General features: G+C 40.3%; 1 protein-coding gene across 4 annotated transcripts in view; it reads right to left on the minus strand.

Moving 5' to 3' along the window:
• Positions 1-299: 299 nt before the first annotated feature.
• BRD4 (bromodomain containing 4) overlaps positions 300-25,835 on the minus strand; it is a 117,867-nt gene continuing 92,331 nt past the window's right edge. For all 4 annotated transcript variants that reach the window (XM_089533495.1, XM_089533486.1, XM_089533467.1 and 1 more), the window contains 9 exons: positions 17,596-17,648; positions 15,604-15,931; positions 13,884-14,432; positions 9,773-9,885; positions 9,412-9,568; positions 9,144-9,271; positions 8,275-8,486; positions 6,873-7,146; positions 300-5,134 (listed from right to left, as the gene is read on the minus strand). In XM_089533495.1, coding sequence (XP_089389621.1) covers positions 5,066-5,134; positions 6,873-7,146; positions 8,275-8,486; positions 9,144-9,271; positions 9,412-9,568; positions 9,773-9,885; positions 13,884-14,432; positions 15,604-15,931; positions 17,596-17,648 — 1,883 coding nt within the window. In that variant the 3' untranslated portion in view covers positions 300-5,065. The remainder of the gene's footprint in view (positions 5,135-6,872; positions 7,147-8,274; positions 8,487-9,143; positions 9,272-9,411; positions 9,569-9,772; positions 9,886-13,883; positions 14,433-15,603; positions 15,932-17,595; positions 17,649-25,835) is intronic.

Raw genomic sequence — 25,835 nt, forward strand, 5'->3', positions numbered from 1 at the left:
CTCTTAGTTTGATTTTATTATTGTACTATATGGAGGCTGTTGGTGGTGTCTCTTAATGTTAAAAGGCTGTCAAAGGCTAGTTCACAATTTGGAATGGGCAAACTTGAAGTGCTTGAACATCTTTTTAACATAAGGATTTTGTTGAAAGAACAAGAACGTCTATACTTTGAGGGGGCTTTTAGGAAATTAAGCTGGTTTCTAGAGTTTTGAGATTGGTTTTGCTGATGTGCTGGGGCCCATCTTTCAATGCACCCTTGGCCCAGAGGGAACAATTAAAGAAAAAAAGTTAACTTCATATATTCAGTACAAATGTTTATTTTTGCAATGAGAACTGCACAAAAACCTTTAGTATATAAGTGAAAACTCTATGAATTCCCTTCTACAAATGTCTAAAGTGTTTAATACAAGTTTCAAATTCACTGACATAATTATTTGCCAAGCGTTCCGTGCATTAAGTACAGTGGGATTGTACGTTTCTCTTATTCATTTGTACAGGACTGAAGAAGGGAGGAAAAAATAACCAAGATACATCATTTAGGCTAGATTCCTACAGCTAATATCTGTAACTGTTAAAATCATACAATGGAGTTGAGGGAGGAAAGGGAAATTAAATATGTCTCAGTCTGAATGACAACCAAATTATTAACACAAAACATCTTGTAAAAACAGAAAAATAAAACACAAGAATTGCAAAAAAAAAAAATGCCTTTGGCGGGAAAAAAAAATCATGTCTCCAACTAATGATACCACTCTATCTATGTTCATCATTCAGAAATATGTAAAAATAAAAGTCCAAGTACAGCTTTAAAAAAAAATTAAAGTAGATAGGTGCAAGCCTGTAAACATTTCAAGAAGTCTGCAAAAGAGAAAAGTGAGCAGAAGAGAGCAGTGAGTAAGAGGAACGAGACAGCTGAGTAAGCCACCAATCTAAAAAATTCTACCACTACTTGGAACTCTCAACTACTGACAAGAAAGGTTTGGCAAATGTCAAATGCAAAAAGAGGATTAAACATTAAAAAAAGGACGACCTCACTACTGACTGAATACAGAGGGTGTTGTTCTTTGCATACATATAAATTATATATTTTTAAAAATTTACAACCGAGGGTGCTCTCTTGGTAGAAGTTCCAGCATCTCCATTTTGTTATGCCTTTATTTTTGTCAGTATAGTGTAATTTTATTATATACAATTGCAATGAGCTCACATGTGACTAACTCTTACAGCGGATGTGCACATAAAGTACCCCGAAAACCCTGAGCTTAAAATCAAAGGAGGGAGACGATCATCCAAAGTGCTTTGTAAAAAAGGTGGTAGGGTGGAAGGGGGAGACGTGGGGACAAGGAATACTGTGAGAAAGGACTGGCAATGGAAATGAGAGGATCAGAACACACTCAGAGGGGAAGTGGAAGGTCCTACTTCCCCGTCAAGAATTTGCACAAGTCAAGAAGAGATTAAGGCCAGTTAATGAACCTGTGGTAAAGAGGATGCACCAGTGGTGCGGGGAAGAGAAGGAGGTGTACAGGGCTCTTTCTATTTAAATATGAACTGTAGTTGTATTTATACGAGCCTCCTTTTCCTGACAGTTCCTGGGATATACATTAAAATCAAGGGCTTTGTAAAGAAATGGTGTGATCTGGAGAACCAACATTTAATTTGTTCCAAAGTGATAATGCCCATGTCAGCAATTCAAGGATGGAAGCTATTTTTTGTGTACAACACAGCATGCTGTGACTACTTTTATGTTGGTTCAGAAAAGGAACCGCTACATGTTTTCAAGCATGCAGTGACTCTAGGCCTGAGTGCTGCAGTCAAGAACTCAGCATCTTTCAGATCACACAATTGCATTTTAAAGCTAAGGGCCGTTACTGGCTGTGGGTTTAAGGTTACTGCTGATAAAATTTGCTAGGCTTAGCGACGAAGTGCAAACATCCCTTGGCCTTTTCAAGAGCGACGCCTATCAGGAAGAGCACAGCGAAGATTTTACCTGTTTAAACAACCCATTGTAGTAGAAAGCTTGTTCAACATCTGCTCACATGCTTTCAGCAAGATGACTCTAAATAGCCTTTGTAGAAGCTATCTTGGTAACTTTCCTCTTTCTGCTATCTTCCTTAAAGTACCCATCCATCTAGTATTTTACATAGAAAAGCACAAAGATCTTCTAATGATGTAGAATTAAAAGGCACCTTGAGGTAAAAGTCCAGCATGACAATTCAACTGCTCACAAGAATGCCAAAGGAAAACTGGCCCTTAAATTCAATTTTCTCTCACAGTAGATGGTTACTATACTAAATTATCAATACTGATATGTGACCATGTACCTCTGCTGCTTAAGGGCAAAGAGATTCAACTGTACATTGAAAGACCAAGCTGGACTGAGAATGGGGAGCACATGGTCCACCACACCATCTGGCAGTGTCTGCTGATGGCCTTGGTGCTATGCAGTGCTTCACATTGCACGTCTGCTGCCCAAAGACCTGAGAATGAGGCTGGAAAGGACTGGAAGATGTAGTAGCAATGTTAACCATAGGCAAGTTAAGCTTCCTTAGGTGTCCCATTCAACTTCTTTCAGCATAGGAAGGAGAACAGCATGAGGAGAGCTGCAGCAATTATTTTTCCAGGCCTGGAGACCTGGAGGTAGGCCACCACATAGCTACTTAAATGTACGTTATTTTTAATCCTGATCTCTTCATAATATGTGGCCTATGTAACACAAAGCTAAGTTTATCTCCAGATTAGGCCAGCTACAGAATCTTCACTGGATTCAATATTCCAGTCTCATGCGAGTGAAGAAAAGAGATGAGGGCAGGCTGTGAACTGTCATGTCATAGGGCAAAACAGGGACACTTTTGGCTGAAGGTTCTGAAGTGAGTTTGGCTGAGATGTTTAGACAAGAATGACAACTTTTCCTACAGCACTTACTCAGGTAGGGAACTGACAAGAGTAAGCACACTGAGTACTAGTGTTTAATTGACAGTCCAGCTCCAGACCCAGACTAAAAAGAACTTAAAGCCAGAACAATCACATTTTATCAAGAGAAGTATCAAGACACTTTGTTAAGCTAGGAACTGTCAAATCCTATGGCCAGCAGTTCTCATGAGAACAGTTGTGTGGATGAAAGGAACAGAAAGGTGAAAAGCTGTTTATTTTTTTCCTCTGTGTTCACTTGATTCTCATGGGAGAACTTCAACCAGTCCAAATGCCCCTAATCTTGTAAATCTCACACTGGCAAACTTCAAAAGAAATCGCTGTTGATAACAAGGCTTGGAGGACTATTGCCCTTAAGAATTAAGACAAATGTTCTTTTTCCCTCTCATTCAATCAGAAGTGGGGAATTTTTACTGCTAGAAGCTACATCATGCTCTCTTTGAGATTTACCCGCAGCAGGAACAAGAATAACTGGGACCAGTTTCTATGCATACTTCTCCTACATTTGGCTTAGTGCTACAGTGAAAACAACCAAGTCTATGCTGGCAAGGCACCAGTTTGTTTGTTTACTTCCAATTCTATGGAATTTTCTCATTTTAGTACTGCTGCTCTCAAGACAAACCTTTGCTAAGCTGGTTACAAGATGGAAACTCTGCTAATTGTGGCTAGAGAACATATTTCATTGCTAAAGCAAGACAGCTGGGAAGAACATGCTGTTCTCTGTAGGCTTACTTCTTTAAATCATTTCACCACAAGCAGGATTGAAAGAAAAATGTCAGTACGACACCAACTTTAAAAAAAAAGAGATGAGTTTATTCCATGATCAGTACAGACCAAATGCATATTCACCGTATTAAAGTAAAACCAATTAATTACTCCAGAGATTGGCCAATACTGACACACCAGTATTGTACTGTATAGTGGGTATTTATGGCACATAAACTTGGAACAAGTCAAAGAGTAAAATGAAAACAACACACTAAAGGTGCTGAGAAAATGATGACTGCTAGTGTGAGAGAGGACTCAACTGAAGACAAAAGGAGCAGGTCTTCCTTCCTGCTGATTCAAATCTGCTCCCAGCTTTCAGAGCTGCTCCTTTGCTGTATAAAAAACTAATTTTTAACAGACTCCATGACATTTAAAAACCCAAAATGTAGTTTTCTTGTATTACAGTTAAAAATATAGACTAAAAGTCTGGAACTGAGGAAAATATAAGCAGTGTCTTTACAGAGTTTGGTGAGCTCACCAGTAAAACTCAAACAAATATATGCCAACTATATTCACTATACAATACAGCCACAGTCAAACACTATTGACAGGGTGGGAGCTTCCCCTGGTGCTAATGTTTTCCCCACTCCACTCCACTCTGTAATGTAGAGATAAGAACACCCACTCAAGATCTGAGCAGTGGCAATTTGTCTGGAGGAAAATAAACAGATTGAAAGAAACTGACTTTGGTTGGTAGTCTAGCTCAGATTCCTGGACCTCCACACGATGCTAAGACAAGAAACCTCACTCAAAAGGCCAGTTACACTTTGACACCTCCACTAAATTATTCCCTTTTTCACAAGCGAACACTTACAGAGAATGGCTCCCAGCTAAAGGCTTGTGGGAAGTTTAGTTAAAGGCAAAGCCAGTGACGAAAGGACCCCAAACAGCTTGTGTATTTTCCCTACTGAAGCCCAGGCAGGGTCTTCCTGTACACAATCTCTCAATGCAGAGTGTCTTGTGCTGCCAGCACACAGCATTGGAGAGCCAAAGACATTCTGTGACCCAGAACTCTTTTGAATAGAAAAAGGGTGAACAGCATAACGTCCTGGATATACTGCAAGTAAGTTTGGCATAGAGAATATCAAGTGATCAGGGCACCCTTCCCAGCAACTGCATGTCCACCGACTCAAACCTAGTACAGAGTTGGCTTGTCTTGGTCTCTCTTTCTTCAGTGATATGGGGTGGGTGGTGGGTGGGGAAGAAAGTCAAATCGTAAGGCAGACTCTGCTGATCCATCCATCTGAGGCTGCAACTGTCACACATGCAGAAAGGCTGCAGGAATGATTTCCTCCCAGCCGCCAACAACACTGTGGAGAGTCAAAGATTTGCCAGGAAATTAAGGAGTCAGGCGAAGAAAACCGGGTGCTATTAGAAAAGATTCTCTTCAAATATTGCCAGCAAATCACTCTGGAAATTCATGTCAATAGTAGCTGCCATCTAGAGGGGAGAAAAGAAAAAAAGATAACAGTTATCTGATTTTTTAAAAAGGCTTCTATTATATACAAATAAAGCTTATTATTATTATTATTAATAATAACATAAACATAAAGGATGTTACAATCACATTTCCCAGCCAGGCAATTTTTTTTAATCAAGGGACCAAAATGACACAACATAACTTTTTTTAACAAGGGGAAAAAAACAAACAACAACAACAACAAACAAACAAACAAAACAAAACCAAATGCATCAGGCCTTACATAGTATTTCTCAAAAAATAAGTTCTTCAATATTTCTGTGAAGACTTAGGCCCACAGATTCACATCATGAGAATGTAATAGTTAATTAATAGCATAGTTTTTTGTGGTTTTTCGGGCTACGTGGCCATGTTCTAGCAGAGTTTCTTCCTGACGTTTCGCCATCATCTATGGCTGGCATCTTCAGAGAATGCTTTGCCTGGAAAAATTGGGTGTATATATACTGTGTGAGCCTGGGAATGCAGGAGTGATTTGCATGGGTATTGTTCTGTGCTGATGGCTGGCCTCAGGCTGGGACACTAATGCAAAAGAGGATTAATGTCTGCTAATTGGTGATCATTATCTGCTGGGAAAGTCCCTGACTCTGAATGGTTTCCCATTTGCATTTGCTGAGTCCTTATTTTGCTCAGGACCCAATTTTTCCAGGCAAAGCATTCTCTGAAGATGCCAGCCATAGATTCTGGCGAAACATCAGAAAGAAACTCTGTTAGAACATTAGCCACATAGCCCGAAAAACCCACAAAACACTATGGATGCCAGCCATGAAAGCCTTCGACATTCTAATTAATAGCACTTTACCATTCAACTAAAGCACTACTCCACAGGTCCAGATATGACGACACAGGAGGTGCAAATTCACCACTGTCACTGATGAAATCAATAAAATGAAACAGACTGAAAAGAAGCTTAATCTGGCAAGTTTTCCCCCCGTATTATTTTATATATCAGATGCTAGCTTTTCTGTAAATACTTTGTCCAAAATTCTTTTATGCTAGGCTTCGAACAAACGATGCTTCAAATCTGTCAATTTCTGAACTATTACCAGCAGCAGTACAAAAATGTAATTAGTTCTTTATGATTTAATGCCTTAAACTACTTGGTTTATGTGACTCCAGAAAATACTGAATTTCCAGTATCCAGAAATACTGGAACATTCCCATCAGATGTTGCACCACAGCTGGTACACCACAGCATCTCCAGAATTTGTTTATATGACTATTTGTTTATATATTTCTTTCCTGGGTTTACAAACGACAGATTATTTTTAAAACCCGTTTTTTCATATGGGAAAATATAAATTTTATAGGAAGGCCTTTCCACAATGTTTTCCATTTAACATTCAAGGCTGTCAATGTTAATGCTAGAAGGCAAGCAGGCAGCATTGTTCTTTTCTTCCTATGGCTAAAATTCAATACCTGTTCTTTTCTTCAGTTTTGTTTTAAAAGGACCTGGATTTTAATCTCAAGAGGAAAGAACAAATCATTTTATTACTGATTTACTGCAAAAATCTAGACATGTTTAGGAGTCCATTGAATTCAATGGGACTTAATCCAAAGTGAACACAATGACTTAGACTCACTCTGGAAAAGCCTGAGAATCCTTGTCACAGAGCAAATTCAATGTAACACCATATTCATAAAATTCTCCCATTTAGCCTCCTTATCCAAACCCCAACAATGCACATCTCTCTCACTTACTGCCTCTCTGCGCCTTCGTTCCTGCTCTCGTTTTCTGAGCATCTCTCTCTGTTGGTCCAGCATGGACTGAGAAGCCTGGGGCTGAGAGCTCTGTGCTTGAGGAGCTGAGGCTGCAGCTGACACTTGCTGCTGGGGCTGTTGTTGCTGCTGCTGTTGCTGCTGTTGCGGGGGCTGAGGCTGATGCTGGGGCTGCTGCTGCTGCTGCTCTTGGCGCCGTCGCACTTCTTCATGAACTCGGCGAGCTTGCTCCAGTGCATCCTCCTCTTCACGACTCCTGCTCAAGATCAGAAACACCAATAAAACACCATCCCACAGCATCAAGGAAATCACTGATAAGACCAAGCAATTAGAATATTAGTTGGAAGGCACAGCTGGACATTCTATCCAAGACATACAGGTCAAAATATACTGAGTAAATAATCCAGTTTAAGACTGCTTTAAGGGCCCTGGCTCAGTGCTAGGAAATCCTGGAATTTTTGTTTATTCTGGCACCAGGGCTTCCTGACAGAGAAGGCTAAATGTCTCACAAAACTATAGTTCCTAGAATTCCCTAGCATTAAGCAAAGCAGTTAAAGTGGTCTCAAACTGGGTTATTACTCCAGTGTGTTTTGCACCACACACACAAAGAGCAAGTCATGCAGTATTTTTACAGGTCCTTGTCATCAAGTGAGCAGCCTAGCAGTGGAAACCCTCACACTTTTAAGCTGAATTAGAGTTTCTTCAGTTCTCAATTTCTGACCCCTACTGTCTTTCTTGAAAGCTGCTGGGGATGAAAAGGGTTTGTAGACTGATGGCCAGACAACATCAGTAATGAAAGCATTATTCCAGTTGCATCAGTTGTCATCAGGCAGATGTGTTCCTTATCAGCTGCATGGCCAAATGTTAACAGCTGTCTAGTGGTGTAAGAAAAGTTATTTTGAGTTTAGTGAAACCTAGTTTACATGTTACTCTGGCAATTCAAGGACACAGAAGCTGATGGGAAAGAAGTGAGGAAATAAACCTCTCTCTTAGCAACTTGCTAATACTGTCCCCATACCTATTAGAATAGGAGATGGGTCATGACTCCACAGTTCAGTTTCCTTTCTTTCTGCTCCATATAATTCTGGGGATCCATTTTTCAGTTGTTTACCTGGGGAATGCACCCCATTATCCTGCCACAGGGATTTGGAGTGTTGGCCTTGGGAAGGTCTGTGTAAAATGTCTTGCTTAGAAAACCAATCACTTGCAATGAAAGGACACTGGAGCCCACCGGCTAAATACTGTATAGAGATGAACACGCTCTCTTACTATCTTGCTAATATATTATGTTTCCTCCTCCGAGACAAGACAGTTTCCACCAGTGTCTCACCTATAATGGAAAGTTGAACAAAGCCCTTATTCCCAGGACACAAATTCCTCTCACCTCATTCGCTCCTGCTCCCGCCGCTGTCGCTCCTTCTCCTTCTCTGCTTGTTCTGCCTGAGCTTTCAAGGCCTTCTCACGTTCTTCTTTCTCCCGGGCTGCCCTCCTGAAATGCTCAAAGCTGTCGCTGCTTGATTTTACTGTAGAGGATGGTGCTGTGGGATGCTTTTGCACTAAGCTTGCCCAGGAGCCCATATTTTTTATTTTCAAATCCTGAGGAGAAAAAGAGTGCAGAATGAACTGAACCAGTAGCATGGGCAACAGATGAAACAGGACTGCAGAACTCTCGAGTTTTCTACCACATAAAGGTAAGAAGGCTTAAACTGGGTTACTTGAAAAGAGAAAATTCTTTCTGCCTAGCTTACTGTACGTCAGAAGCAGCTTGATATTATTATTATTATTGAAACCGTATTACAAACAAGAATAAGATGAGCTTTTGGTGCCTGTGGATTTGAACATCCGCGGACGGCAAGCGCTGCCATCGGGGACAAAAGTCCCTCTCCTTCCCTCCTTCCTTCTTTCCTCTTTGCCCTGGCTTGACTTTGGGGGTGAAGTCTGCTGCCCAGTCAGCTGGGGCTTGAGTCTCGGAGTCCTGTCCCCAAGCCTAGCACCTGAGAGGAACTTCTGTCCCATATTCTTAGTACTGAGTAGGAATAAAAACGACTTAATACACATTACTAAAACTGCCTTTTCTAAGGTGAGGTATAATTGTTACTTCTTCAGTATGTAGAGAGATCTTGTAGCACCTTTGAGATCAAATGAATGAAAGAAGTTGGCAACACGAGCTTTTGTAGACTTAAGTCTACTTCCTTAGATGCATTTGGACTTCTGTTACTTCTTCAAATATGCTTGGTTACAATGGACTGTTACCTTTTTAGGGGCGACTGGTGTTTTTGGTTCCTGTTTCTGTCTCTCTTTCTCCTGGACTCCTGGTGGTGCATTTTGTTCTGGTGGTCTTATAACAGGTCGGCCACTGTCTAGTGGCTTCATCTCTGTTCCTGAAACAAAAAGTGTGTTTTTTGTAGGTCAGCAATAGGGAAAAACTTATCACAGATTAGATGGGAAACTGGCCGTTCCACCATTCTTGAGACATATCTGCAATGAAAGAGATGGCAAAAATTTCTTGGCCGCCACTTACGTTGTGGGATATGTGCAGGTGGCTTGATACTCTCTGGATGCTTGGGAGGATCCTGCCGCAAGGCTGGGCTGAAAGTCTCATTTCGAATGACTGGAGACTGCATCTTTTCTTCTTTTACCATAGGCTGCGACTGAACTACAGATGCTGCTCTCAGTTCCTACCAAGGTCAGACATCAAAAATAAGTCAATCATCACTTCCTCAGTATTCTCTGCATTAAGCCCATTCTTTTCCCCTATGTCCCAGTTCCAAAGCTAGTGTCTAGTAAAGACCTGCAGAGAATACCAGAAAATGTTTTCAAACACATGTGCAACCTGAGAACTCCGAGCAAAAAGTCTCTTGACATCCCCAATGTCCTCTTACCTGTTTTTTTGGCTGGACATTTGGTTGAGGTGGAGACTGGTGTGGCAGTCCCTGGAACTGTGCCATCTGTGGGGAATGCATCATGAGAGGGGAAGGCGCTTCTCGCAAGTGACCTGGAACAATTCGGCACCAGTCAGTCACCTTCTCATGGCAGTTTATTGAGAGTCATTAATCAGAGACTTTGGGAGGACGATCCTGTCATCTGCAGCTGCGATTCCATCCAGAACACATGACAGTTGGGGGAAGGGCTTCTTTTAAGTTATCAGCTTCCTACTAGGTATGCGCTCACTCTACATTCTACTGGTCAATGCACAAGCTGCAAACTGGGATTCACAGAAAATCAGAATGAGAAGAGGGTCTTTTATTCTCACCACCACTATGCAGCTTAGTGGATGGATTAGTGAGACCTATATAAATAAACCTAATGTATAAATTGAGGCCAGATCTGGGGGCAAAAATTATGGATTTTGATATGACCCATAGATAAGTTGAGGGTATGTAACAAAGGATGTAAAGAATGTAACAAATGAAAACAATGCCAAAAGCTTACAAAATTCTGGGAAAGATTTACTCCATCTCAGGAGAACTTAAAGGAAGCACCAACCCACTTCTACTGCCTCAGTGCTCCTTTGAGGGGAAGCACCGAAGAACTGCGACTGTGATTTTCTGGCCCAGGCATTCAAAAAGGCCATAAAGTGATGCTGTGGTGGACAGAGTAGGGGGATTGGTGGTCCTTTTAGGTTCTCCTAGAATAGAATAAGCTCTTGCCTTTTGCCATTCTACTAAGAGAAGGGGATGGTTTATTTTTTGATGTTAAAGTACAGTATGCACACTGACCCATGGATATGTCAACCCAGGTTTTTGGGTCAATTTTTTGACTATAATTCCTAAATTTATACATTAGTATATACAGTATTTTCTGGAAAAATATATTCCATTAGGGGTAGGGCAGATAGAACTCTTTTTTAAAGATTTCTTTTTGGAAAAATATTGGGGGAGGGGAGAGAGAAATATATGCAAATACTTGCTTATCAAAGCTAAACTTATTTTACTGTTTTTACAAGTTAATTTGCATGTACAATTATATTATTTTCTATATTTATTATATTTAAAGAGCATTCTTATACAGCAGTGGTTCCCAACCTGTGGGTCGGAACCCCTTTGGGGGTCGAATGACTCTTTCATGAGGGTCGCCTAAGGCCATTGGAAAATACCTATTTAATTACAGTTATGAAGTAGCAATGAAAATAATTTCATGGGTTTGGGTCACCACAACATGAGGAACTGTATTAAAGGGTTGCGGCATTAGGAAGGTTGGGAACCACTGTTATACAGGTTTACCCAGGATGTTTCACTAAAATCTAGATGCCATCTCCTTCCTTCTGTGAATCTTGTCAACGGACAGAGGTCAATTATAATGTGCAATTTGCCATTTTTCTTCTTTGATATCCACAACAGGTCTTTTAAAGCTTTTGCCCCACCTCCTTCTGACACTGTTCTCCAGCAAGGCAGGGCAACAAAGTATGGGTAGCAGAATTCAAAGATACAGTGGTACCCCGGGATACGAAAGCACCGCCTTACGAAATTCCCGGGATACGAAAAAATTCCAAAGAAAAAAACTGTTCCGGGTTACGGTTTTTTTTTCGGGTTACGAAAAAATTTTTTGGTGCTTTTCGGCGCGATTTCACACGAAATCGCGGCTTTCGCTATTAGCGCCTATGGGCTATTCGGCTAGCGAAAGTTTCCGGGTTACGAAAGCGGCAGCGGAACCAATTAATTTCGTAACCCGGGGTACCACTGTATAGCCTTGTTAGTCTGTAGAATCAGTATGTAGAGAGATCTTGTAGCACCTCTGAGACTAACTGAAAGAAATTGGCAGCATGAGCTTTCTACTAAAGCTCATGCTGCCAATTTTTTTCAGTTAGTTTCAAAGGTGCTACAAGATCTCTCTACGTACTGTATGGGTAGCAGAGTGTCAGTCATTTGAGGTGGGAAAGTAGAAAAAAAGGGAACCATGTGAAAAGGACGAAAGAAACAAGATATTTGCTTCTGGTATATTCAGAGTGAGCCAGTGTGGTGTAGTGGTTTGGGCACTAAACCAGGACATTAAAGACCAGGGATCAAATCCCCACTCATCCATGGAAATCCACTGGATCACATTGGGCAAGTCACAATCCCTCAGTTCCAGGGGAAAGCATGAACCCTCTCTGAACCAATCTTGTTCATCTTAGTGTTGCCATAAATTGGTTATGGTACACAGCAGTTAAGGTACACAACAGTATTCAAAGTAAATACTAGCAGAAAATAGCAGCTCACATGCAACCAAGGGCATATGTACTTCTCTCCAAAAATAAAGAAACAAAACTCCAAAAACTGTTTTGGATTGAATACTGCACTGATTCCACATGAGAAAATAATGGAGAGGTGTTTTTCCCCCCAACACTCCATAAAATTTCTATTTTTTTCCACTGGAAAATGGGAATATTTTTTTGGATAAAAACTGAGAAGAAAATGTTTTCTAAGGTTCTTGAAGAGGGAAGGGGCTTCACATCTAGTTTTGATACAGATGCGCTTCATAAGTTTCAAAAGGCTAGTCCTCACTTTTAAGTCTTCCATCTCATTCCTCAATTTCTCCATCTGGTCCTTCTTACCTCAGTTCAATGCAAATGAATAGGCTGTTTTGATCTGAACAGTTTGGATGTCATATTGCTACCCATGCCTTAAACAGTATCCACCAATCCACTCAGCTGTCTCCCTCGTTTCCTTTAAATTCTTCTGAAAACCCATTCTTTTAGTAAAACTTTTCAAAAATCACTCAAACTTAATTTTGTCTGCCTTGCCACAAGACTATTCTCTCCCATACCAATGATTTATGACTCAATCCTTGACTTCTCCTCTCTCCTGCTTTTGTTTTGTCTGTTAACTCTTTGAGGTCTTTGGGGAGGGTTAATGTCATGTACAGCTCCAGCCTACCTTTGCTGCTAAAACAAGCACCAGCTATGAGGATAAAGAGAAAATGGAAGTCTAAAGAAAGGGCTTCATGATAACCTCTCATGGAGTTAGAAATATGACAGGATTGTTTTGACAGGACATTTTGGGGTTTCCTGGCCTATGATGATAGACATCAGCCAGCAAAAACAAAGATGAGTGCATACTGATTTACCATAGTAGCATTATTCGTAGTGCAGTGACTTGAGTGCTGGATATAGGGCTCTGGGAGACCAGAATTTGAATCTCCACTCAGCCATGGAAACCCACTGGTGATCTGGACAAGTGTCTCTCTCACTGCCTCGTTGTATACCACTCTGACAACAGTATGAGCTACTAGATGAGGAGGCTCTTTGCTTGCCATGGATATGACCCTGTCAGTGAGTGGCTGCTGATTTTACTCACAGTATCATCTGAGTTATCATAATTTTTCTTTCTCTTTCTAACAGCCGTAGATTTTTTTTTCTTACCTGAACCCATGAAGTAAGACATAGAAGAATTCAGCCAGAGGTTAGAAGGCAGCAACAAAATGCAGGAAATATAGGGAAGGCTTTTGAAAAAATAGCAGGAGAAATCTTTTGGGGAAATATGAGGAATTAGAGAAGAAAATCAAAAAGGAACAAGGGCTGATGAAAAGAGGGAGACCCACTTTAGCTCTGATCTCAGCAAAGGCACATTAAAAAAACAGAGGAAAGGGAAAGGAGTCCACTAAGACTATTAAAGTTATGTGACTTCTGTCTCACACTTTAGGCAGCACAATTGATATCTCACAATGTGGGTTTTGCTCTTTGCACATTCCAAGGAACAGATAGATGGATTTTTTTTCCTGTCAAAAACGTTCCTTTTGTGAATTGATACAATAAGAGAAAGAAATACGAGGTGAACTTGGGCAGGAATTCAGTAATTCCAATATAAAAAGCCTTTTTCCTCACACCTTTGAATTGTCTTCAGTTAAATTCTTACACAGATGAATAAAAAGACAACAAAAGATTTTAACAAGTCCTAAAGCAAGGGGATGGCCTCCAACTATTTGACCCCACATTTTGAACATAATAAAAAGCACAGAAGATTTTGGGAGCAAAACAATTAATCACACCCACTAGATTTCTGTTCAATTACATACCCGCTGAATAGGGGTCTGGCTTGTGATGTCTCGGCGATGGGTGGTGCTGGATGACTTGTTGGGGCTTCGATGGCTGTTGAGGTGGCGGTGGTGGCTGCTGCTGTTGTGGCTGTGAGGGAAGATGCTGCTGCGGGGGTGGCTGAGGCTGAGGCATGTGGGAAGTGAATTGCATGGGCTGCATATGTACTGGCCTCTGCTGTGGCTGGTGCTGCAATTGCTGCACAGGGGGATGAGGGGCAGGCTGCAAGGACGGCTGAGGCTGTGACTGGACCTTCACTGAAGGGAGGAGAGAAGTCTGTGGCTGAGCTTTTTGCAGCTGCTGCAGGTACAGCTGCATCTGGCTATTACTGAGCGGCAGGTTGTGATGAGGAGCAGGAGGTTCTTCATCCTCCAGGAGCACTTGGGGAGGCTGGGGGAGTGGGGGTTGCGGAAGCATGGGTTGCTGGTTAAGAGCTGGTGAAACCGCTGGAGGCCGAGAAGGTTTAGGGGGGAGTGCTGCAGCTCGATTACTGGGTCTTGAGGGCTGTTGAGGCAGAGCATTGTGCAAAGCTGGAAAAGAATAAGCAGCAATATATGGTATCAAATATTGTGCCACAGAAGCAGCATTACTGTTATTTCTGGGTATTAAGGTCATTATCTAGTGAGGTAGCCGAGCATCTCACAAAGAAGCATAAGTTTATGGTAAAATGGAACAAACTATTGCTTCATGTTTCAGGTGGTGGATTACAATTTAAAATTCTTGCCAGTAAAATGCCTGAGATTTTAAAAATATTGTTTTAAAGCATTTTGAGAGAGAAAAAACAGCCTAGCCTGCTCGTTATTGTGATAGTTCTACCTACAGTGTGCTTTTCATTATGACAGAAAAGGTTTTATTGTGCACCTGAAGTGGTTAAATCCATTCTACCACCTCAGAACCCCAACTTCTTTTTCTGCATGTGTGGACCAAGTCCAAGAGACATAAAAGCATGAAATTTGTTTATTTCTATGTACCAACATTTGTGGGAAATATTAGTGCAAGCCTTTCAACTGAGAATCATTCTAATAAGGAAGAGTTCTTTGTAATGTTCAGGTTCCTATATGAACAAAGTTTTGACAATAGAAGTGGGGTTGTTGTTTTTTGTTGTTGTTGTTTTGGCTCTTTAGTATAAAATACTGTATAACAGAGAAAACATATCAGACAGAGCACAGCTCTCTACACATTAAAATACCATTCAGAGCCTTTTCTGTGTCAAAAAGACCAAAAATGATGGATCCTGTACATTGTGTCATAGTGTATAAAAGAACACCAAATTCTGGCCCTTCAGAACTCTAATGGTCCATTTCAGATACAGCCACAGTATAGCACTTGCTGTGCCTCTCTCTACAAGACTGAACTAGTTCACGGATTACTTCCAAAGCAGGGCATTGTGGTTTAATGTCAGTTAGCCAGCAAGTGTTGAAATAGTGGATTAAGACTCCATTCAATAAACAAACATTAAACCACAGCTGCTTTTTTTAGATGTAATTAAGAACTGAAGCATAAGCTAACCAGGATTAAGCTAATTATGGCTTAGCAATGATGTGCCCAAAATGTTTCTGTCTCTCTCAAGATCAAACTAATACTCGATTTGTAGTACCTTGGGCTGTCCTGGTGCTCAAGCACTAGCAAAGGCTTGTAAGGGGGATTTCACGTATCAAGGTTAAAGCTATGATACATCCAGGTTACTCAGTAAGTACTCACCTGGAGGGGACACAACCGCATGTTGATTCAAATGAGGAGGAGTGCTGTGCTCAGGCTGCTGAGGGAGATGGGGTGGCATCTCTGGCTGAGGAAGATGCATAATAGGTTGAGTGAAAGGGGAGATAGTGTCAAACATATTCCCTGGGAGTGGATGCTCCATAACTGGGATCTGCGTTGCAACAAAAGATGGAGGGGAGGACTTGGTTGGAGGTGCTGTTTGTTGAGGGGCAGCTGCAGGTGGCGGTGGTAGCTGCTGTGGTTGTAACTGCTGTTGTGATGGTGGTGGCTGCTGCTGCTGCTGTGCCTGTTGATGGTGATGATGGTGATGCTGTACAAAAAAAAAAGATGCTTCAATCAACAGAAGAAAACTTCGGAAGGGACTATTTTGCACGGTAAAGAAGAATTTCTTCTTTCCCCACAACTCCTGCGGATTTGTTCTCTTTCCTCACTTTTTTGTAATGTTGAACACTCAACTGAATCTTTGTGATAGAGCAGGGATGGGCAAATTGTAGCTTGTAGGTCACACACAGCCTCCTAGGTGTCAACATTTTGCTCCAGAAAGCCTTCAATGCTCTCTAAGGGACATGGGTGGCATTTTCATCACCTTCCCACCTCTCAATTTGAGAGGAGGTAAACAGGAAGTAAACTGGAAGTGATGTCTTCTTGCTTCCTGTTCTTAGAAAAGTCCTCTCCTGGGCCTAAAAACATGACAAAAATGCCCTACATCCCCCGAAGGTATTTGGAGGCTCACAAATGTGTTGACTTCTTTTATGACCCTCAAAAGTTTCTGGGGGAAGGCAAATATAGTCCCCTAGCCTTTTGTAGCTGTCCACTCTTGTGACAGAGACAAGCAGGTAAGGGAAAAGGAATGCAAACATGCTAAGTATGCCCAGGCAACTTTGTATGCAAAAGTGTCCTTTTCTGACATTGATTTTGTTGTTAAAATAGGCCACTGATATTCCATTACAAATTCTCATATACAGTCTGCTTTTTAGGAGGAGTACCACATATACTCGTGCATAAGTCAACCTCATGTATAAATCAAGGATAAACTTTGTTGTTGTTGTGTGCAGCCAAGTCTGTTTTTACTTATGGCTAAACTATAATTGAGTTTTCTAAGGCTGAGAATGAAAACTCAGGCACATATAACAAAGAAAACCTCAAGTCTGAAATAACATGAAGGTACACAACAACAACAGATGTAATGAACGAAGCAAAGGAAAATGAAACCAAAGAACTTCCAAAATTCTGTCAGGCATAAACGTTTGTGTTCACCCTACAGGCAGGATGGAGGAGGGAACTACGGTAAATGACGGCTTTGGAATGTGTGTGGAAGGCAATGAGGTGCAGATGGGGCTAAGAAAATGTATGCGTGTCTATTCTCTTGGTGCTCCTTTGAGGGGAAGTGCCAAAGAGGTGTAACTACCACCTTCTTTCCACCCAGGCATTCAAAAAGGCTAGAAGCACTATCACAGAGGAGCAAGTACAGAGCATCAGTGCTTTTTTTTAGTTCTCCTGGGATGGACTAAGCTCTGGCCTTTTGTCATTCTAGGGAATGGTTCCCCCCCCCCCCCCCCGTTTCTTTTAAATGAGATTTAAGGTACAGTACTTCCAGCAACCCACGGATAAGCCAACCCAGGCTTTTTTGGGTTGCTTCTTTTGGGTACAATTTCTATACTTATACAAGAGTTTATACAGTATGCATTACAGACCAAAATGTGAGTGGGGAGAAATAAGTGACAAATATTTTTCCTAAAGTTTATTTTTGATTCAGTCCATCAGTCAGTGCTAATTTTCAGCAATCAATTCCAACAAATTTGCAGATAGATTCTGCCAGGAAAGACAGTTCAGTGCAAAAAGCTGAGGCAATTTGACATTTAGCTTCTTGACACCAAGCAGTCAACTGTGTAACTCATTACTGAATATTATTTAAAGAATTTTCACCTATCAAAAACAGTAACTAAAACTGCAAACCTGTAACAAATAACTTACCTTTTTCTGTTCTCGTCCAGCATGTCCTTTTTTCTTAAGTTTTGGTGGGATTTCTGTAGGAATAAAGCAACCAAAAATTACTGACCTGGCACTGCAAGTTGCTCTGGGATTACCTGGCATTCATATCAAAGGACAGAGCACTCATAGTTCTAGCATGTGAAGAAAACTTGTTTGATGGCCCAACCCACCCCTTTTTCTTTTGGAATGTAGGGATTTCCTCAGGGAAAAGTTATTCTTAGAGAACAAAATGAGAAACCAAGCAGAAATTAAACACTCAAGTGATTTGTTTTCTAAAGAAACCATTCCAATGAATGCAAATACATTGCTGAACAAAGCAACAGAGGAAGCAGGCAACATCTAAAGTTAACAGAGCTCTTCCATCAGCTTTATTCCTTCAACAACTTGCTTCAGGGGTGAGTAATTCATGATCTTACAGGTATTCAACTGCAACTCATACTATTTTTCATCACTGGCTATTCAGGCTAAAGGCTATTGGGAGCTGCAGTTCAATTATGTCTAGAGGACAGGATAAGTCCCATCTCTAGCTTTGTTGCTAGCATAACATTTTATCACACCTTCCCTTCAAATCTGCTTCCAGCATTAAGCTGAATAAAAACAGCAAGAACTTGCTTGTGTTGAATTAATAGTTCTTATTTACTCCAGGAAACAAAGAACAAGGCAAATTTGCTCTAGGGATTTTGTTATATCATTTACAGAAAACTAACAGTGGGATAAGTTACAGAAGATTATAGGTCCTGTTAGTATATCTAGGGTGTATTTTTAAAAAGAAGCAAAAGTCAGAGTATTTTGAGAGCAGTGTCCATTTTCCAGCTAAGCAAGAACTCCTCAGTCCACTAGCACTACCTGCTTGTGTTAAAAAAGTGCATGCTACACAATTCTATGGAATAGATGAGATAATACACAAAACACACACTCACATGTAAACGGTTGGAAAATGCATAGTTTAGATCTCATTGGCCAATATTATACACTTTTCATCTCCCTGGAGTAAGAAATATTGCAGTTCTATTTATAAGTGGCAAAGGCAAAATAACTTTGGCTCCAGTGGCAAGTCTATGTAATTCTGCTCAGAAGAAATAGCTTCTGACTGGCTTAAAGGAATGAATCAAATCAGAAACTGGCTTAAAGGAACTGGCTGATTGTCTTAAAGGAATGAGCTTAATCTATACTGTGTGAGCTATAAAGAAAGTTAGTGCTAGGAGCCACAGTGGAGAAAGGTTAGGTGCATGGGTTAAACTTGCAAATACAGCCTATACCCAACTCACTCCACCCCAGTCTATAATTTGAAGACTGGTCCATCAGAATCCAGCAGAATAGTTGGTCACCTATGAGCCTTCTTTAAGGTACCATGAAAGAAACCATTATGGTAGCAATTCTCTTCTCTTTTCCCACTAGGAAATGTTAAAGCATCACACATGCAATCTACAAACAAATCCAGACCTAGCATCCTTCTTAGAATCATCAGGCACACAATGTGGCCTGCCAGTTTTCTTCATTATTAAAGTTTCTCAAAAAAGTTTTCCACCTTGGAGTCAGTCAGTACACAGGATCTTCTTAGGTCATTTTTGTACGCTAAATGTAAGTGCAGTTATCTGCCTACCAGTCACGATATTAAAAAACATGCTGACCACAATTTTCCACACTCTACCCACCACTGTAAAGTTTTAAATAGCCATGAAGAAAATACAGAGGAAATGAAATCAGTTTCTCACTTTTAAAAGACATTCTGTTTCTATAAGAATAAACTGACCTACCTTTTGATACATTTTTGCATTTACAAAGGTGCTTTCAAAATCTAGAATCCTCAAGTTGTAAGAAATAAGCAAATATAAAAAACAACAGATGCTCTTGTTTTATGGGGTCAAGGAAAAAAATCAAAACAGCAAACAAGAGAATATATGTTTCAGAGCTTGGGAAAATTATTTATTTGGACTAGAACTAGCCAAGTTGATTGAGCAATTCTTAGATTTGAAGTCCCAAGAAGTAAAATTGAAGTTCCAAATTTAGAATTTGATGCTTGATACATGAAGAAGAAAAAAGAAAGAAAAGGGAAGCATCATTCTAGTTGTCAGACTGTAATGTTATTTCATCAATATGGTTGTTACAGAAGATCACCTTGCCATACTTGTTCCTTCATGGATCTTCCTTCATCTTAAGAACATACATCAGTACTGATGCAGGTAGCTACCAAACAGAAATCCATCCAAGATGATATCAGGCAGCAAACATGCTGGTTGAGGTATTGCTTGAACTAGGTCTCAGAGTGCTATTAAAAGATTTCAGGCAGAATGCATGATTCTTTAAGAGGATAAATATTCAGCCAATATAATTTCTGTGCATGTGAGAGGCCTCATATAGAAAAGATTTTAATATGACAATATAAGATTACATACAAGCCAGCATAGTGCAGTGGTTTGAGTGTTGGACTAGCACACTGGGGATCAGGGTCTGAATACCCGCATGGCTATGGAAACCTACTTGGATAAGTTATACACTCTCAGCCTCAGAGGAAGGCAAGGGCAAACCGTTTCTGAACAAATTCTGCCAAGAAAACCCCATGACAGAGTTGCCATAAGTCAGAAATAACTTGAAGGCACACAGTGATGACAACATCACAAAGTTTACCAGCTGTATATTCTTTGTACCTTAATTTCTTAGCTCCATGCTCCCTTAAGTACCACAGATTATTTTAGCATGAAAATAATTAAAAGCATGTTATAAGACCATATTGAAAGGGGCACACATTCATATAGAGCAGATTTTTTTCTTCAGTGTTCCCTGGAACCCTAGGCCTCCAAAAGAGATTGTGATTGAGCTGTGGATATAGTCATTTTAATGCAAGGGGTCCCTGAGACCTTCATTTCAAGGGTTCCTCCAAGCTAAAAAAAGATTGAGTAAAACTGATCTACATTAATGGAAAAGTTGTCATCATTTTGGGAAAAAAAGTTAGAATTATTTAGATAATTGAGAACCAGTCTGGCATAATGGTTTGAGTGTTGACTATAACTCTGGAGACCAAGGTTCAATTCCCAGCTCAGCCATGAAACCCACTGGGTGATCCTGGGCAAGTCACATGCTCTCAGACTCAGGGGAACACAATGGCAATCTTCCCCTCAAGAAACTTGCCACGAAAATCCCATGATAGGCTCGCCTTAGGGTCCCTGTAAATTGGAAATGACTTGAAGGCACATAACGATGATAACAATTTAAATAATTCCTAGTATCCTCTGACTCCTGCACTGGTGCTCATCCCTCTTCAGTACTTAGGTATACTATCTCCTAATTGGACTCCCACAAGGAAATTCACATTCAGCAATGTTTCATGTAGTAGCTTACATTTTGTACATGCTTACTTCAAATTACATTAATATTATAATTATTGAAAACTTAATTTGTTCATAAGATCCAAGGTGTGCTCCACACAAGATAGAGGAGTCTGGATCCTCAAGCAATACCATGTGCACTTGGGTACTGGTAACAATGGATAAACGATGGCAGAATTGGGGATTTGTTTTGTTTTAAGATGCAAAAACTATTGAATTTTTTTCACAATGACATAGTACAATGGCCCCTTGGTATCTGCTGGGATTTGGTTTCAGCTCAAGTCCAGTGAAATAAAATGGCATAGTAAAATGGTGCCCCTTACATACAAGGGCAAAATCAAGGTTTGCTTTTTGGATTTTTAAAGAAATATTTTCAAGCCTTGAATAGTTGAATCTTTGGATACAGAGTATCAACTGTCATATAGGCAAGATAATGCTAAACCCAACACAGACGTCTGAATCTGAATGTACTTACTAATTATATCAAATCATTATTAGGCTGGTCACTAAGAAATTCAAAAGTTCTGCTTCCCACAGGGGATAGAAATTTAGACTCACTTGCTTTCTAAAAACCTTGGCTTGACTAGAATAGTATGAGAATGCTGCCATTCATTAAAGGGCAATTAACTGATCCCCGTTCCAGGGCAGAGAACTCTCTGGAAAGGCTTTTCTGGGGGCACAAGAGATTGTAATCAGGATGGAAAAACAGTAAGTCCTCCTCACCATGTGTGTGCAAAAGTACCTTCCATACATGTACAAAGACATTTAAATCAAAGCTCCCCCCAATGCTCATTTTAGTCCCACAGAATGAAAATATATACAATTTCACGGAAGATCAGCTTAATTATCAGAACCTAGGAAGAGTTTTCAGTAACAGAAGATGGTATGTTGTTTACTTGCTGGCTAAGCCAATGGGACTAGCAATATAATGAACATTATGACCCAGTACTTTTTGAAAATCATTCTGGCCAAAAGTTTGTATGTAATTCCTTTACAATGTTAAAAAAAAACCACCTGATTTTCTTAATAGTAGCAACTGTAATTTGTAGCCATATAAAATGTGGGGAGGGAGGATCTTGATTTTTTAATGTCAGGTTAAAAGCTACAGTTTTAGTTATTATACAACAGGTACATTTTTGTAGCAAACCAAATTCTTTATTTTTTTTTATTTAGAACAAAAATAGAGAAACTATACAATTTATTTTAAAAGTATTGCGATTACACCACTGTTAAATCATGAGCATGCAGATAAAATATAAAAACAGATTATATAAATTATTGGTAAATTATTGGCAAAAGTAAAATAACCGAACAGTTGAATAAAAATGAAGCAGACAGTCAATTCATTACTAAATGCATTTTGAATAGTTCACACTTATATATAAGAGAAAGTAGAATTACAGTTTTGGTAAAAACATGCAGTTACACATTCCAGCCAGGAAAAAAAAGTCACGCCCTTATTCCATCCTTTCATAAAAGTTAAAAACATATAACAGGAACAAATGCAAAATGGAGAAAACAATTTAACAACACTAATAAATCCAGTATGTGTTTAAATGCCCTGGATATAGTTATATTTATGAATAACCACCACTTAGTAAGAGGGAGTTTCCAAATGTACCTCTCATTTATACAATGGTTTTAAAATGTCAACATTTGGGATACTGAGTGACTCACTTGGTAGGAGGTGCTGAACTGTAATGTTCTCTTAATGCTGTAATGAAAGTCAATGGATCTAACTATTTCTGGTCTCATGCATGGAGGTCATTATTTATTTAGATGTACAGCCCACCCAATCCTGCCAGAGCAGATCAACTGACGTAACACTTCTTGCCCCTGACAGTCATGTACCCCGAATCAATGAATCTGCTATAGGACACTAGTCCAAATTAAACTGAAAATTCAAACCTCAGATTTGTCTAGAAATGCTCTGTCCTTGAATTTATAAAAGAAAAGTTAGTTTCTAAGATATCTTGTTACCTTTTAAAGAAAAAATTAAAATTATTGATTCGTAGGAAAAGAGTAGAATTAAAATGCTTAAGAGACATCAGTTTAAGCTGATTATGCTAAAATGATCTTGTACCCAGCAAAGCAAATGGTGGCAGATAATGGGAGTTTCATCGCTTGAATAAGGGGGGGGGGGGGAGGAGAAGAGGCACAAATTGGCCCTACTCCCACTATAGATGATCAAGTAACTACTTACCACACAGAGCTCTCATGTATACAGTACATAGGCTCTCTAATTACAAGACGCGTCCGTTTGGTACTTTAGTATAGTGTGTTCTGAGCCACTGTTGTTGTTTGCTTTCAAGTTGATTCCAAGTTATGGTGACTCTAAGGCAACCCTATCAAAGAGTTTTCTTGGTAAGATTTGTTCAGAGGGGGTTTGCCTTTGCTTTCCCTTTAGGCCAAGAGAGTGTGATTTGTCCGGGGCTACCCAGTGGATTTCCATGGCTGAATGGAGATTTGAACCTGGTCTCCAGACTCCTAGTCCCACACTCAAACCACTGGGTATCAGATGTTCCAAGCTATATGCTGAATTAAATACAGGTGCCTTACATCAAAACAATGAATTCCCCAGAGCTTTAGGCTGGGCTGGACTGGTTATGGAACAAAACTATAATTAATATCTATTTTAAAGATGAACTTCAGCCTGAAATAGAAGTTCCTCCAACACTTGCTCCAGATGAGGAAGCTGTTAGCCCCTCCAAACAGTAAGAGGAAAACAGAATTTCTATCTTCCTGTAAGACAGAAAGAAACCAGGGAATTCCCTTACAATGGCCAAATTCCAATTCTTCAAAAGCTTACAGCTCAAACCATTAACTTGCTTTCCAAGTGTGGAAGAGGGTTTTAAAACAATTTGGGAGTGGAACGAGCTGTTTGAAGGGAAATAAGAAAACTGCCAAACACATATACTAGTTCACAACACATCATTTAAGATGTAAAAACCAACTCAGTGGGTACAGCCAAAGCATATAGGGTGACCTTTGAAAACTGCTTGAAGGATACAAATTGCTTACCATATGCTAGGATTCGGCCATCTATGGGGCATAAGATTTGGATATTTAGCTGCTGATTAAAATGTTCTAGCTCAAAACATTTCACTGGAATTGTTCTCCACTTAAAGCACTGTACTGAGCAGTATATCACTCAAGTGTTAAAACGTCATTTGAAAACATTTGTCAGATAGTCACACTAAAAATAACAGATACTGGTTTGTTGATAGTGCTCTTATTTTCCTGAAGATAGAAAATGCAACTGGTATATAAGAAAGCTAAAGTTCATCCTAAAGTGTAAAGATATATAATTAAATCCTAAAATTAGGATTGTCCATGTATTTCTATGCGCAGTCATGAAAGCTAGACAGTGAAGAAAACCAACAGGAAGAAAATCAACTCATCTGAGACTTGGTGCTGGAGGAGTTTTGTGGGCAGCATGGACTGCAAAAAAGACAAATAAATGGGTACTAGAGCAAATCAAGCCTGAACTCTCCCTAGAATTCAACATTACTCAACTGACATATAGAGTGCGCCCACGTCATACGCGGGCGCATTATACGCTGAAAGTAGTGCTGCTTCTTCCAGCGCTATGCACTGGAAAAAACAACGGCACATATGCCCATGGCACATGTGCACCGCCATGAGCTCATTACTTGTAATGGGGCTCGAGCATATGCACTTTTTGTTTTACGCGGGGGGGGGGGGGGAACAGATCCCCTGCATAAAACAAGGGTGCACTGTACTTTGGACATGTCATGAGAAGACATGACTTACGACTTGAGAACAGTTAACAACTAGTGTAGATTAAGGACATCTGCAGCACGCTTCTGGTTGTGGGGTGGCTCGACAGAAAAAGTCCAGTTGCCTGTTCTTGATGCACTCTGCAACTGGGAGAACACTTACTTCTGTTGGGGCCCTGCCAGGCTAAAAAGGTGTTTATTTTATTTTATTGTGGGGGGAGCTGCCATCTCTATCAGACATGACTATGACAACAGAGCTCTGTCACTGTAGTTATGTCTGATGATACAGGATCTTGACTACTATATAAATAAAGCTTAATAATGATAATAATATTTATGCATTATACTCTGTTTCAGACTGGATGTACACTTCTGTTCTGCGGAATTCAATTGGCATTAGAAAAGAGGGTGTGACGGTGATTTCCTTTCCAGTACCATCTCATACTCTATTCAAGAGGGCTTAGTGAGCCTCAGAATGGAGGCCACCACAGAAAGCTATAGGAGGAAGAGAAAACTATCACTGCTTTATCCTCTACTTCGAGCAGGAAGCCTCTGCCTCATCCTGATTTCTGTTCTGGAGGGATAAGTCTTAATCCAATCCACAAACTTTTGCAAAAGTGGTTTCACTGAAATCCAGTTTGAAAGGCTAATAAAGTTAACACAAAAAATTTAGGGGCAAATAAAGTCGGCCCTCCACATTCGTAGGGGTTAGGAGACTAAGAACCTCACCAATGTGTGAAAACTGTGAATAAACTGCTCCCCCGTAGCCATTACCAAGGTGGGGGAGGGGTTTGCGGGAAACAGGAGCGTTTTGTTCCTCCATCTTTCCCATCCTGGAAAGGTTTGCCAGATTTAGCATTTGTGAATAATTAAAACTGAGGGGCCATTCACATTACAATTTACCCCAGTTCTGAAATCGATTCTTGCACGTGAAGTTCATATTCACCCCGAATCCGCCACAAGCGAATCAGAGGCTTGCACACCTGTTCCGTGGCAAATGCCCCTTAGAGCAGGTTAAAAGAAATCGGCGCAAATAGCGTTTCTTTTGAGAAACCCCGGGTTCTGTGGAATATGAACTTGCGCCTGATCATGATCGGGGCAAATTGAGGGAGGGATTTAGATCAGAGGGTGGGCAAAGGGCAGGGCATTCCCTCCC

The sequence above is a fragment of the Sceloporus occidentalis genome, unplaced genomic scaffold, assembly GCF_023333645.1.
Source record: "Sceloporus occidentalis isolate IW3139 unplaced genomic scaffold, rSceOcc1.0.p SCAF_1, whole genome shotgun sequence".
Taxonomy (NCBI): Eukaryota; Metazoa; Chordata; class Lepidosauria; order Squamata; family Phrynosomatidae; genus Sceloporus; species Sceloporus occidentalis.